Source organism: Myxine glutinosa, chromosome 9 (genome assembly GCF_964187855.1).
Source record: "Myxine glutinosa chromosome 9, kmMyxGlut1.1, whole genome shotgun sequence".
Taxonomy (NCBI): Eukaryota; Metazoa; Chordata; class Myxini; order Myxiniformes; family Myxinidae; genus Myxine; species Myxine glutinosa.
The window spans coordinates 20,446,963-20,461,788 of record NC_136269.1 but is presented as its reverse complement, the minus strand read 5'-3'; the positions used below and the strand labels follow the sequence as shown (position 1 = coordinate 20,461,788).

General features: G+C 47.0%; 2 protein-coding genes across 5 annotated transcripts in view; one reads left to right on the top strand and one right to left on the bottom strand.

Moving 5' to 3' along the window:
• LOC137416554 (THAP domain-containing protein 1-like) overlaps positions 1–14,826 on the bottom strand; it is a 231,879-nt gene that overhangs the window by 125,757 nt on the left and 91,296 nt on the right. The window lies entirely within an intron of this gene.
• The window catches only part of LOC137416552 (sialin-like), a 101,615-nt gene that overhangs the window by 79,540 nt on the left and 7,249 nt on the right, over positions 1–14,826 (top strand). For all 4 annotated transcript variants that reach the window (XR_013624507.1, XM_078784167.1, XM_078784168.1 and 1 more), the window contains exon 10: positions 7,840–7,972. Coding sequence is in view for 3 of the 4 variants with exons in the window: in XM_078784167.1 (XP_078640293.1) it covers positions 7,840–7,972 (133 nt within the window). In the remaining variant the exon portion in view is untranslated. The remainder of the gene's footprint in view (positions 1–7,839; positions 7,973–14,826) is intronic.

Here is a 14,826-nt window from a genome sequence, read left to right as displayed (position 1 = left end):
AGATTACGCTGATATCTACACTACGATCCAGGACCTGTTTTTGGAGGAACACATGCAGATGTTATGCATAGAGAGAGCGCGCTTGCCAGCATCGATACACCAACCCACGAGTGCTCTGTGGCCGACGGCCTTTAATAACGTGCAGAGCACCCTTTCCCAGCATCAAAAGCACCACCCCACCACCAATCGGTGCAGTCACCATTGTTCATTGGAATAAAAATAAATTCGACAACCCCTAACCCTGCAGGTGTCTCTTGCTCTTCGTGTGGCCTTCAGTGGTGTTAATTAACAGTGGTTCACCTTTATGGCATAGGTGCCACGTTGACCCATAGGTCCATCCCCGGGTGGTGCTTGGCCGCAAACATTGCGGTCCATATGGTGTATCGATCCCGGCAGCAAACAGCGAAAGTGCAGGCCCACAACTGCGCAGCCAGCACCTCTCTCTCCTCTCTCTCTTCCCCAAAGCCAGATCCTCGGAGGTGGGAGACAAAAGAAGCAGACAAGTGAGTAAGGTGGTAAGGGCGCAAAAGTGCACGCAATGTAAGGTGATGCACACTGGGGGCACATGGGAACCAGGTGAGACAGGTACGTTCCTATCGTACGCCCCCCCCCCCCCCACCAGGTAACCTACATGGCCCCTCCCTTACCCCTTACTGTATCCACAAAACACAACACTACCCATAAACATCTACTTTACAAATCAACAAACATCCCTACTGTCTTCCCCGTTCCTCCCATAAACCAAATTCGTCTTCTCTCCCTCCTAACCAATCAAATTTGCCATTTTCAACTCTCATCAAAATTTGCCATCTCCAACTGCACATCAAAATTTGCCATTACCAATTCATCATCAGTCCCTCCTAGGGAGGGAGAGATGGAATCACCCCAATGTCTCATCCACGTCGTGATGCGTCTCACAAATCCTCACAATCTCATTTCCTGCAACAAAACAAAGAAAACACAGGTGTGGAGTCGTCATCACCACAGGTAAGTGGCTGCGTATGGTGCGACAGGTTCATCAATCCTAACTATTTCCTAAATGACTTTAACAACTTTACACTACCCGGGGTCTTTCTCCGGCCAAACCATTGGCCCCCTTACACTATGGGTTCTAAAAACCAATTCCCATTGGCCAAACTGTGGTGCGCTTCAATTTGGGGTCTCACTCCCCCGATTCATCTCCCGGTGCCCTCGCACAATTTCTGGGCTGTGGCGTGTACCTCTCCCAGTGGGTCTACCCACCTGCACACCTCCACCACTGCAGTTGCCTCCGAGCTTACCTGCTCCTTGCCCTAACCTAACTACCTGGGGAAGGCCCTCTGGCACTCTCCCCACTCGGTGCCCTCTCTGGCACTGGGCTACCCGGGTCCGTCCTCCGGATCCTCGGGCCCCATCCACAACTCTACCGGCTCCCAGAGCCCACCTGCGGCCTCACCTGGCCGACATCCTCACAGTGGTGGAGTGCTCAACCAACTACACACACTAACAGGCTACACGCCCAGCCATTTCCACAACACTAATGCACCCATTCACAACACCATTCTGCAACCGCACCACAGATGCCAATATCCAACCACAATTTACCTGCACCCTCTACCTAACACTTACACTACCCGCCCCGGGTATCCGTGATGGGGGTCCACTCTTCCCCCATCTACACCTTCGCACCATGCACACCACTCCGTACCACTTACTCCAACTTTCTCCACACACCTGTACTTGCACACCTGTGCTCTCACACCTGGTGCCACCGGCACCCTTCTCTCCCCAAGCGCATTCGCGCTGATCCACAACACTCACTACTCATACACTGCTCCACACACCTGTCCAGTTGCACACCTGTGCAATCACACCTGTTCAATCCTCACACACACAGCATCATCTCAGCTAACTACTCCCTTCTGAAACTTGCGGTTCCCAGTCGTCCCTTTAACTATTGCGCTCCCTCGTCATTATAATCCACACTAATCTACCTGCGTCCCCACTACAGGTATCAGTCACTAACTAACCTTAACGTTACCTACTGTCATCTTCGCTAGATCCCTACACACGATATATCCTAACCCACCCGGGCTAGTTTTCACTGCCATACACCCCATAAACCTAGTGCTCCTTTGCCCCCCTCCATGGGAAGGATGGTGGATTTGCCATCCCACCACATCGGGGGTCTCTCACTACCAATTTTGCACATCAAATTTCAACAAATTAAAAATTTGCCAATCACTACCCATCATCTGCCAATCACTACTGCCAATCCCTTGCCAATCATCAAATTTTGTTTTTCTCTAATTTTGGGTCCAAAACACTAACCTCATCACCCAGTCGACTCACTAATACCTCTCGGTGCGCCAATCCCTGTCCAAAGCCCGGCTTCGTAAAGCCAAGCAATGGATGCTGGTTGTTTTGTGCCAGCGGCTGGATGCGTCCGGCATTCGGGGCAGGGACGGGGGCTTACCCGGGCCGAGATCCCACGCACCACCTCGGCGTGGAGCCATCCAATGTCCCGATCTCGACCTGCCGGCACGTCTCAACAAAACGTGGTCGCCATAACGACCCTTCCTATTGGGCTGCCCGCTCCGCCTAGTGGAGCACGGACGCGGCCGTTCAAAGCGAGGCCCAGCACGCACCGAGGGCCCGATTCGGCTAAAAGTCGACCTAACCTCTAACCCGTTTCATGTCGATGCTTCACCTGCATGCTTACACCCCGCAGCCCGTTCCTTGCTCACACATCCAGCCGTTTCCATGCCCCTCGTACCTTTCCTTACACACCTCGGTACACCCATTCCACTCACAGCCTTGGTCACACACCTGACCACCGAACACTTTGGCACACATTCGTTGCTCGCACATCTCACCAATACACCGCTTCGCGCCCCCTCCTCGGTCACCTCCTCTGTGACAATCACAGGTGTGCCCTCATTCGCACACCCATCCACGTGCCTCACCACCAACTCCAGCGTGCATTCCCACTCACGCTCTACCATTCCAGGTGTGCACCCTTCCATCCCAGGTGTACATCCTCGCTCACCTGTCACAACAAACTCACTCTCCTTGTCACTCTCACTACTCTCACCTCCATTCTTGACAGCGCACTCACCCTTACTCTCGACAGCGCACTCTTTCCTCGTGCACCTGTCCGTCACACACCTTTCTCGCGCACACTCTCCCGTTACACCCTCTGTAACACTCACCACAGGTGGACACTCTTCCTTACTTCTGACAGCGCACTCTTTCCTCATGCACCTGTCCGTCACACACCTTTCTCGCGCACACTCCTGCGCACACTCGCCCTTCACACCCTCTGCAACACTCACCACACCGCGCTTCCACGTGCTCCCTCGCACACACGCTACGACCGACTCGCTCTCGCCAGCACACTCACTCCTTGGCACGCACTTTTTCCTCACACACCCCAGAGTCGGACTTTCTCGCACACCTCCTTTTTCGCACACCAGACCTGTCGCACACTTCACCAACGGCCTCTCACGAACACCCGGGTCCATCTCGACCCCCAAGCTCCTTAAATCCCCTGGCGCATCATACGCACGACCATATTGGTCACCACTTACACCGGGTCCTCTTTCTCTTCGCTTCTCCTCCATCACCTGTGAATCCCTCATCCGGTTAATGAGCACATCATCACGATCCGAACACAGACTTTGGACCAATTCTTTTACTTCCTCCTTTATCTCTTTCTTATCCTCTCTCCGTCGCTTCTTAATTTCGCTCACCCCTTCTTCCACTTCTTCTAATTTTTGCTTCATCTCCTTCATCTCTTCGTGCGCCCCTTTAAGTTCTTCCTCTAACTCCACTTTATTTTTTTCTATGTGCTCCCGCACCTCCCGCTCTTTAACCTCCATTACCTCTACCACCTTGTCCATTTTCCTCGTCAGGTCCTCATGTACCGTCTGGCACTCTTTTTTAATTACCCCTACGTCCTTTTTCATCTCCTTCTGTGTCGATTTTAAACCCTCTATTACCGCTGTGTTCTTCTTTACCTGGTCCCCCAACTCCTTTTGTCCCACTGTCAGTTGTTCTACTCCCAGCGTCAACTCCTCTATACCACCTTGCAATTTTACAGTCCCCTTTCTCACCTCTTTCTCCATGCGCTCCTTACAGTGCCTCACCTCCTCGCGCACTCCTCCGACCTCCTCACTCACTCCTCTTCTGATCTCCTCTCCCATCACTTGCATCTCCTGCCCAGATGCCACCCTCATCTGCTCCATTTCCTCCCTGTGAGCATCCAGTTTGGTTTCTACCCCCATTCTGACCCCCTCTATCTGCTGCTCCATTTGTTTAACTTCCCTTTCCGCTTGGTCCCTCATGTCCCTCAATTTGCCTTCCATACTGTTTTCTAACCCCTCTAACCCATTTTTCACTCCCTCTATCTGATTCTCCTGGGCAGCCATTCTATTTTCTACCCCCTCTAACCCCTTTTGCATCCCTTCCATTTGATTCTCTTGAGCGGCCATTCTGTTTTCTACCCCCGTTAACCCATTTTTCACTTCTTTTATCCCGTTGTCTAACCCCTCAAAATTATTGTCTAACTTCTCACTGGTACCCCTCGCTTCGTCCCTCATTACCCCCAATTGCTCACTCCGAGCCCTCGCTTCGTCCCTCATTACCCCCAATTGCTCACTCCGAGCCCTCGCTTCGTCCCTCATTACGCCCATTTGGTTTTCCAATCGCTCACTATTCTTTTCCATAAGGGCCGTCATTTGTATAAAAAAAAGTTCCAATCTTCCCAGCGGCGCTACTTCGGTCGCGGGCACGGTGACCAGCGAGGCGCCTTTTTGCGCGCCTGAAGCATCGTGCGCGAGAGCGCCATTTTGTGCACCTGCTACCCCCGCTGTTTCGCTCTCCTCATGTCCCTCATGTCCCTCAATTTGGTCCTGGACCGACCCTGCCTCACTCTCCCCTACCGGACCCCAGCCGTGTTGATCCGCCATAGCGCGACTTGCAAAATTCGAGTTTCGTAAAACAAATACAAATTTCGCTGTTATAATTTCGCGCGGGAAACGCGCTCCGAATCGATTCTACTTGTTACCAATTTGGGCCTAATAAATTTAGTCCCGGGTTCGAATTCCACTCCTCGACACCAATTGTTACAGACGTGGCTTGGATGTTATTTACCGAGCGGTTTTATGGTATGACCACGTCTGCACAAGTTACCCGATTGTGCCCGAACGTTGACTAGTCGCGCGATGCTGGCTCAATAAGAAAAAGAAGACACCCGGCTGGATTACAATAACACAATACGACACCAATGTTTCAATTCTCAAGACCTCCGGAGGAGATTATATTCGTACGGAAAGGTCAGATTACAGGGGCTAGAGGTATATTACAGGAAGACAGGCACTTAGACACACTCTTATATTAACCCCGGACAGACGACAGGTAAACGGGACAAGGCTGACTCACACGGGGGTTGATGGCAAGGAAAGGCAGATAGCGATGGCTCAAGGTGCACTCTTGGCTCAAAGCAGGGTACAGTACGGTCCGGTCCGGTCCAAAGATGCGGGGAGGTCTCGTCGCGCTGGGGGTGGCGGTAGCTTCTCTCTCCAAGCTGAGGCGCATCTGACGTCACATCCGGCGCGGGGCCGCGTATATCCGGCGGGGAGTGACACGCCCTCGGCTCGTTAGCTCCGCCCCAGATGGAATCGGCACGTTGCTTCTCATTGGGTGCGTGGGGGGGTTACTGGCTCCGCCCCTGACGAGGAGCTGACAGCCAGCCCCTTCGGGGTAACGCCGTGGAGCGCATGGTCATGGCGGGTAACCGAGCCGGTGTGAGGACGCACACTCCCCGCCCCTCTGTTGTTGTAGTCGTAGTTGTAGTTGTAATTGTTGTTGTAGTTGTTGTTATTGTTGTTGTTTGGGGAAGAAGATGGGAGGAGGTATGGGAAAGGTCCTAAACTCACTACTGATGCCATATAATCACATTCTGGTGCAACGAAGAGTCATAATTAATGGAAACGAGGCCTTAACTGACATAGAATAAGAATAACTAGGAAGATGTCCGAAAGTTGTCTACGTGTGGTGCGGTGGACCTGGGCACGACATTTAATGGGGGAATAAGGGGAAGGTCGGCTCTACTGATTGTTATTTACATGCAATGGGACTAGGGAATGGGGGATTGGGGAAAGTTGGGGAGTATTGGAGAAAATAGGGGAATATTTACAAGCGGATATGGAGGCCAAATTCCATATTCGCAACAATATATATATATATGTATGTGTATATATATATATATATATATATATATATATATATATATATATATATATATATATTATATATACATACATATATATATATATATATATATATATATATATATATATATTGTTGTGTGATTCCCCTCTGTTAATACCGGAAAAATCAGAGATGGCAATCAAGCTTAATGAGGTGACGATCAATGGTGGATTTGACTATATATATGCGTGGGGGAGGAAAGAAAGAGGAAGAAGAAGTGGCGAGATTTACCTGACGGTCCGCGCGCAGTCTTCAACCTGCGAAAAGTAACTCATAAACTAAAACGGAATTAAAGTTGGTTGGGAAAATAATACAAGGGTTTATTCAATGAAATGCCAGGACAAGGAAACGCGACGATAAAAACTAAACCCCTATATCGGGACGTCTCCACACCAGACTTAAACAACAGGACAAAGGAAGAATGAAAAAAGAAACAATTGTGTTTGGGGATGCGTCTTATCTTTCTGGGTGCAACGTCAGTCAGAAATCGTCGGCTTCCAAGCTCATCATCCGACCACAGCCCCGGCTGGCACGAACCGCCCGGGCGTTGGCGCGAACACCGGCCTCGCTGCACGGTCCGTTCCTCGCCACAGCACTCGCACGCAGGCACCAGGACCACAAACAATAGGGGAGGATGATCATCGGTGCTCAACAAACAAGGTCCATACGGGAAGGAGAAGGCAAGAAGGGGAGAGAGAGAGAGAGGGAGGTCCGTCCGGCCAGGAAGACTCCAAAAACGAGAAGTGGGAAAATGCCGGCTCACGAGTCGTTTTGTCGCCCGTCGCCTGACGTCAGCTCTCCCTGTCTTCCAATCAGTGCCTCGCTTCTTTGTGGTCTTTTTTGCCTTTTCACATCACAGGCGCTTCTCCTCCAACTACTGCGTAGCTTCTTGTCGTTCTTTAGTGCCCTCCTCAATGATTGGCCGAGCGCCTCTGGTGTTGGTGTCATCGGTCGGTGGCCAATCAGTGTGGCACGTCCTTCACCTTCCTTACTCTCCAATCGGTGACCTGGTTGTTACTCGCCCCTCCCCTGGCCAATCACGAGTTCTACTGGGCATGGCTATTGCCTGCCTGATTGATGTTTGCTCATCATGCCGGCGTTGTGCACGGCCGCTTCCGGTCTGTTCGTCCAGTCATGTTTTATTTATGAGAGGGAAGTTAATTAATGGGTATGCGCTAATGGGCCGAGCTAATGTATGAGTGTGTTGCCATAAGGGACACTGGAATGATCACAGAGGGGACGAAACACCAGGGAATTAGCATAAACCTTAGAACTACTTAACATGTCCTGCCCCCTCGTGGCGGGGACCCAGATACGCAGCTTACTCCGACAAACCGGGCTAGACAGGTCCCTGACTTACTTACATCGAGATGATGGTTCTTCTTCGCGACATCGGAGCACCTACCTATGCAGATCTACCTAAATCTCCATATGCCACTACCCAAAATTCATAACACTATATATATATATATATGTGTGTGTGTGTGTGTGTGTGTGTGTGTGTGTGTGTGGCATTTTATTAGATTATGTCTTTGAATTACTGGATTTGAGGCATTGATTGACTTTGACATGCCGTTGTGTGAACAGAATGGTGTTCTCTCAGCTCTTCCCTACCTTTTTTGCTCGCTGACAATGATCCTATCAGCTCCATTTGTTGACTGGTTGCTTATACGTGGGATTTTTAGCATCACTGCTGTACGCAAAGGCTTCACGACAGTGGGTGAGTACCGATCCCACATCGTGCAAGGATTGGGAAACCTCACATATACAGTACTGTGCAAAAGTTTGGATTCCAAATGATATTTATACTGTTACGAGAACTTGATAGGGGGTAATGGGTGTAATGTAGACAAGTTATGCCATTAGTACATGTTTAGCATAAGAGTACGGTAACTGTGTCCTTCCGAATGTGTCTAAACCCCCCATTCTTTCCCCCTTCTTGACTCGTTAATCATTACCTTGTTTACCGAGAGCATGGTGTTATTGCTCTCTAGGAAACATACATCGCTGACCCACCACTTCCTAGTTATCGATTCTGCAGTATTATATTTGCTGCTGCAGTGCATCGTGATAAATATGGTGCTGCTACCTAGATTAGTCACACAATCTGATTGGACTGTAAGATCTGAGTCCAACACTTCCGATGTATTCTTAGCAAGTTTGAAGATTGGTTACTTAACAATCAGCAACATCTACAAACCACCAGTTGGTGTTTGGCCTCTACCTGCCCTCCCAGTGTCACAGCATCCTGAAATTCACCTTGGACATTTCTATAGTCACCACCATTCCTGGGGATACAGCGACAGTAGCATTGCTGGGAACAGTCGTCTCTTTGGGTTTCCGATAAGGACCGTTTCCTCCTGTGCGAAGCCAAACAACTCGGCTCCCTCTACTCATGCAGATGGAATATGGATTACAACCCTGATCTCTGCTTTATATCAATAATTGACAGGTTATCGCAGCCCTAAATGGGGTCGTGTAAGTCTGTAAGATGCTCCCCCGTTTCCCTCATGGCCAACACCACCTGCCATCGGCCATGTTGGGATTTTAAGCGCCACTCATCTCATCAAAGCCTTCCCCTTGATGGAACTTTCGTAAAGCCAGTCGGCCGGTTGTGCCACAGAAGTAGATGAGAAGATGACTTCCATTGATCCAAGACCTGAGAATTATAAAGTCCTTTGTCAATTCCTCAAATCTGCTGCCACTAACGACATCCCTTGCGGCTTGAGTGAAAGTATCACCCTTTGCTGGCTTCCAGAAACAGAAGCTCTTTTGAAGGAATTCGAGCCAACTGAAAACCCAGACACAGCTACACAACTTCTCTTATCTCCTGACTCTGCGTGGCTCCAAAGAAACATTAAAACTGTAGAGATTATAGATTTCACCCATTCTAGTAGGAAAGTTTGGAGCATTCTCCGCCACCTTGGTGCTGCTAGCCCGCTCCAAAATCACCCACCACAAGTCACTGCGAATGCTGCAGCATCAAGGCTCCTCCAGAATTCCAAAGGCACCACGTCCAAGCAACAAAGGACCAAGATACATCAGGAAATTTCTGCTTCCACGACTGCTACATAACAACCTACTACCTCGAGCTTGGCATCCCCATACACCCTTCATGAAGTAGAAGAGGCACTCAAATCAAAGTCTGGGAAAGCAGCTGGCCAAGATGATACATACCCAGAATTCCTAAATAATTTAGGGCCTACAGGTAAATCTTGGTGCGCTTCCTTCTTTACTGCTATCCATCAGTCTGGCACCATTCCTTCGACGTGGAGAGAAGCTCACATTATCACCATACCCAAGCCAGGGAAGCTGCTTGATGACCCTTCAAGTTACTGACCAATAGCATTACTCTGGACATCATACAGGCTGGTTGAGCGTGTTCTGCTAAGCCATATCTCACCGCTAGCTGAGGCTTTCATCACAACAGAATAGGCAGGATTCTGACCAGGGAGAAGCTCAGGGAGAATCCGGTCATAGCTTTAATTCTGAATTACATTTCATTTTCACTTAGAACAAACGCATATTTACCTCCGCCATCAAAGGTGGATGGAGGTTATGTTTTCAACCCTGTCTGTCTGGCTGTCTGTCTGTCTGTGAACAATCATTGGGAGATAGGGCTGTCTTCTGTCTTCTACCAACTCCTCTCTGGCCTTGCTCCCCCTGTTCTGTTTGTGCTCTGTCCCCCAAATGTTCCTGCAGGTCGCACAAGATCTGCCTGCAACCCTCTTATGGTTAAACTGCCAAAATCAAGGTTCTCTGCTCACCTTCACTCCTTCATTCGTCTTTTCTCCCACCTCTGGAACAAACTCCCTCACTCCCTTCAATCCCACTCCTCCCTCTGGGTCTTTAAAACAGCTGTTCACCACCATCTCTTATCTTCCCCAATCCAAAACCTTGATCTTTTCTACCCCTGTTATAACACCCCAAATCCACCTCTTTCAATCCCCAACCTCTTTCCTGAAATTCCTCGTCATGAAATTCCTAGTAGTGTTCATTTGCTTTATACCGTGTAGCTCTCCCTCCTCCCCAGACCTCCCCCTCCACAGATCGACTGACATCCCTGTTCTATACTGTTGTTACCCTGCGCTCGCGAAGCGAAAGGCACGGTTAAGCATTCGGGTACGTACATACATACGTGCGTGTCTGCATTTTAAAAATTCATTTTTTCGGCAACCGTTGGTCCGATTGACATGAAATTTTCACCATAGGAGGGCCTCCTCCTCTAGAATATTTTAGTGAATATTATGACGTCACATGGTACGGGCGCGATCTTGGAAAAAAAACAAAAAAACTTTGCACCTCTATATCTCACAAACCGCTGCACAGAAATAATTGAGACAGGTCTCATTGCAAAGAACTCTCCATGTGGAATAACATATGTGAATAATGACGTCATAGGTGCCACCGTTATGACGTCATAATTCGACAAGTAAAAAACTTTATCCGATCGGGATGAAATTTCTTGAGTATCTTCCCGGTATAAATTGATGCAGAAATAAAATTATGACATTGTAGGTCACTTGGTTCCGCCGCCATATTGTTTTGAGTGAAAAGACTGAAAAACCACTAAAATCCAATTTTCTCCAAAACTACTGAACAGATCGAGACCAAGCTTTGCAGGCAGAATTGCATACCCATGATGAACAAAAAAGTCAGCGAGCATGACATCATGCATCACATGGTTTCGGAGTTATGACGTTTTTAAGCAAAAACGTTTAAAACCTAGCTTCTCCATCATTTTTGATCCTATCGAGGGGAAACTTCACAGATGTGTTCAGCATATCGGTTTGCTAAAATGACCTTTTGGAATTTGCGATAGGTGACGTGGTTTGGCAGATATAAATAATTAAATGAAAATATTTAAAATTTATAACTCTTGAACCGCTTCATTTATCAACGTGAAACTTTATATTATAGTCGAGGTAATTACGTGTAACAAGTGTGCAAAATTTCATGATGATTGGATGTACGGTCTGGAAGCTAGAAGTTGTTATTGCGTGAAGAAGAAGTCATCTAGTGTGGGCATGGAATTAATTGTCACCCTGCACATGACGAGCAGGCAAAGTACGGAGCGACCTCACGGGGTCAATTTGACCTCAAATAAAATTCTGATTTCACATTTGTCAATCGCTGAGGTATTTAACACATGACCCAAACAGATTTGGTGAAATTCCGACGATTTTTGCCGAAAATATAACATTTGTGTCTGCATTTCAGTAAAGTAAAGTGTGTGCCGTGTCAACATTTTAAAAATGGAAACGTGGCTCATTGTAAATAACTCCATATGGGGAATAGGTGTTGTTAAAGATGACGTCATTGGTGCCATAATTATGACGTCATAATTCGACAGGGACAACGCTTAGTCTGATCAGTTTGAAATTTATTGAGCGTGATCTATGCAACAATTATTTAGAGAATATAAATTTATGGTCATCGCTCACGTGGTCTGGCAGCCATATTGGATCCAAAAAAAAGAAACGTTCAAAAACAGAAGAGTTGGCTCACACCAAGTTGACTGCGCAGGGCATGTATTCGATGAATACCATCTAGTTATGCTTGTGTGCTTCCCTCACCCTCCCCCTCTTGTCTCCCGCTTCCTTCATTGTATGTTTTTGCGTCTGTGCATGTTTTCATGTTCAATGTGTTAGCTCTTACACGAGCCTCGATGCAATATACAAAAAAAACAAAAAAAAACAAGATATCTCAAAAAGTTGTGGACGGATTCGAACATGTCCCTTAAGAATCGATTCAATTTTGGTGAAGATCTGAATATGGATTCAGAGAGGTAGCTTTTGTGACAAGGATGAAATGATTCGAATTTGGTGCAGATCCGGATTCGGATCTGGCTACTAGAATATTTTAAGTGATTCTTCACCATTGGGAGATCGTGCCAAAAACTATATATAGCAGGACATCTCAAAAGGTTGTGGACGGATTTGGACAAAACTTGGTGGAGAAGTTGGATGTTTGACAACGAAGCATCGATTCAACTTTGGTGAAGATCTGAATATGGGTTCGGATATGAGAATTATTTAATTTTTAAGTGATTCTTCACCATTGAGGGATCGGGTGAAAAGCGATATATAACATGATATTTTAAAAAAAAGTTATGGATGACATAACTAAACCGGGTGGATGAGTTGGTTAGGCGACAAGAACAAGGCGATTCGATTTTGGTTCAGGTCCGGATCCAGATCCGGCCTATGAGGGATACAAAACATACTGTTTAGCCTGGCGGAGGTATGTGCTCTACTGAGTGCTATTCTAGTTGTTTTTTTTTTGTTTTTTTTGTATACTGAATCGAGGCTCGTGAAAGAGCTAACATTTATTTCACAAACAAATCAACCAGACAAACAAAATATACAAAAAGAGGGAGCGGAAGACAAGATGGGGAGAGAAGGGGAAGCACACAACCACAACATTTGAGAGCAGGGAGAAGTGTGGGAGGGAGAGGGCTTGGGGGCAGGAGGCGTGGGAAGGGGGAGTTGACCAAGATTCAGTCTGTTGATTTCACCATTACTGAGAATTTCCTGCTGATGCAGTTAATTTCGAATTTGGCCTAGCAGACAGAGGTTTATCAAGTAAAAGTTGATAAACGTATGCTAACCACCATGGGAAGTAAAGTATAAAGCTGACGACAGTCTTGCCACCATTAAAGAAGGGTTCCCGGCTCACAGTGCACAGACACTTTAACCCTATAAAAATATCCATTTACGTATTTTTACCCCGTGCATGTGAAAGAAAAGTGCGGTTAAGCAATTGGTTCTGGGTCCATCTGTCTGTCCTATCAGTTTATGATCGAAGAACTTATTTAAATCGAATGTTATATTTTCGACACAAATTGGAACATGAATAGGAAGACAAGTTTGCTGTTTTACCGTACTTTGGCTCTGAATTCGTCCCAATCGCGCATGCGCAGATGGGAGATAATTGTTTTACTCTATCTGCCTGGGGGTGAAATAAAATTGAAAATCATTCAAACAGGGAACTTACTGTTTTTAAGGACGTTATAAAGGACACAACCAACAGGCATGAATAACTAATGTAACATTTTTGATAGGGTGATGTAATAGACACTGGGGAAAATGGCGGTAAAACCTGGAATTAATTTATTTATATGCCTTTAAACCTCTTTAAACCTTTATTTAAATTGAATTATATACTTGAACACCATAGAACACAAATTAGGTCAGGTCAGTCTTTTGGGACTGCCACTGGTAACACATAACCCAGTGCTACCTGGTGACTAAACCGACGTCCCTCACTGGCTTTGCTAGTGGGGAGGCTGGGTGACTGTGACACCCTACCAGGACTAAAAACAACACCTGAAAAAGAGCGGATGAGCTCCTGAAGGGAGCCAACGGCCATCCTGTGTGGAGATGGGGACTCCTAAAAAACACCCATATTAATTGGACCAGTTTGATTCATTCCAAAGACTTTAAAATGGTACGTACTGCTTCCTTTCTTGACGTTCAGCATTTGAAAGGATAGAGCATGGACAATTCCCATCTGTTGCCATCCATTGGGAGGAGGAAATTCCACCTGAGGAAATGCCCCAGTGAGTGTGGAGAGAAAAGCCGGTGCCATTGTTATGACGTCGCTGGTACCCAGAGTATCCCGGAAAGTGACGAAAGTGATGGCAGTGACGACACTTCCCCCAAGCTCAGTGCCTGTGTTAACTGTTTGTTTCCTTGATTATCTCCATTTGCGGGTTTCAGGATGTGAAACGGAGCCTTGCCAGGTCTCAAAGTGTGTGTGTGTGTGCATGTGTGTGTGTGCATGTGTGTGTGTGCATGTGTGTGCATGCGCTCCATTACGAGCCTTTGGCCATGTATTAAAAATAATCGCCTTCATCATACATCCATGATCCGCCAGTTCTTCAGTATTGGACATGTTATATAAGATGGGGCATATACAGTGGCCTGCAAAAGTATTCACCCTGACCAATAATACCACATTTAGATGAATTACGAATTATGTAGAAACAATTTTTCCAAACTAACTTTTTTATTCATACCTGAAGAGATCAAACATCAAACTAAACACTGTTATCGATGAAGCAATTTACATGTCAGGAATACCTGCAACAAACATGTACAAATCAAAGTTCACTGATTGTAAAAGTATTCAGCCTCTTTGGTCAGTACTTGGTGGAAGCACCTTTTACAGCAATGACTGCTCTGAGTCTTTTTGGGCAGTATACCTCCACTAGCTTTGCACAGTGACATGGGGAAATATTTGCCATTCTTCATGTGAAAATTGCTCTAGTTCTGCCAAGTTTGATGGGAATCGTTGATGGTCTGCAATCTTCAAGTCTCGCCATAAATGTTCAATTGGGTTCAAGTCAGGAGTTTGACTGGACCACTCAAAAACATTCATTTTCTTATTATTCAGCCAGTCCAATGAAGATTTATCTTTGTGCTTCAGATCATTGTCCTGCTGAAATGTGAATCTCCAACCCAGTTTAAGATTCATGGCTGACTCAAGCAGGTTTTCATCAAGGATTCTCCTGTACTTTGCACCATCCATTGTCCCTTCTATCCTGACATGTTTGCTAGTTCCTGCCAATGA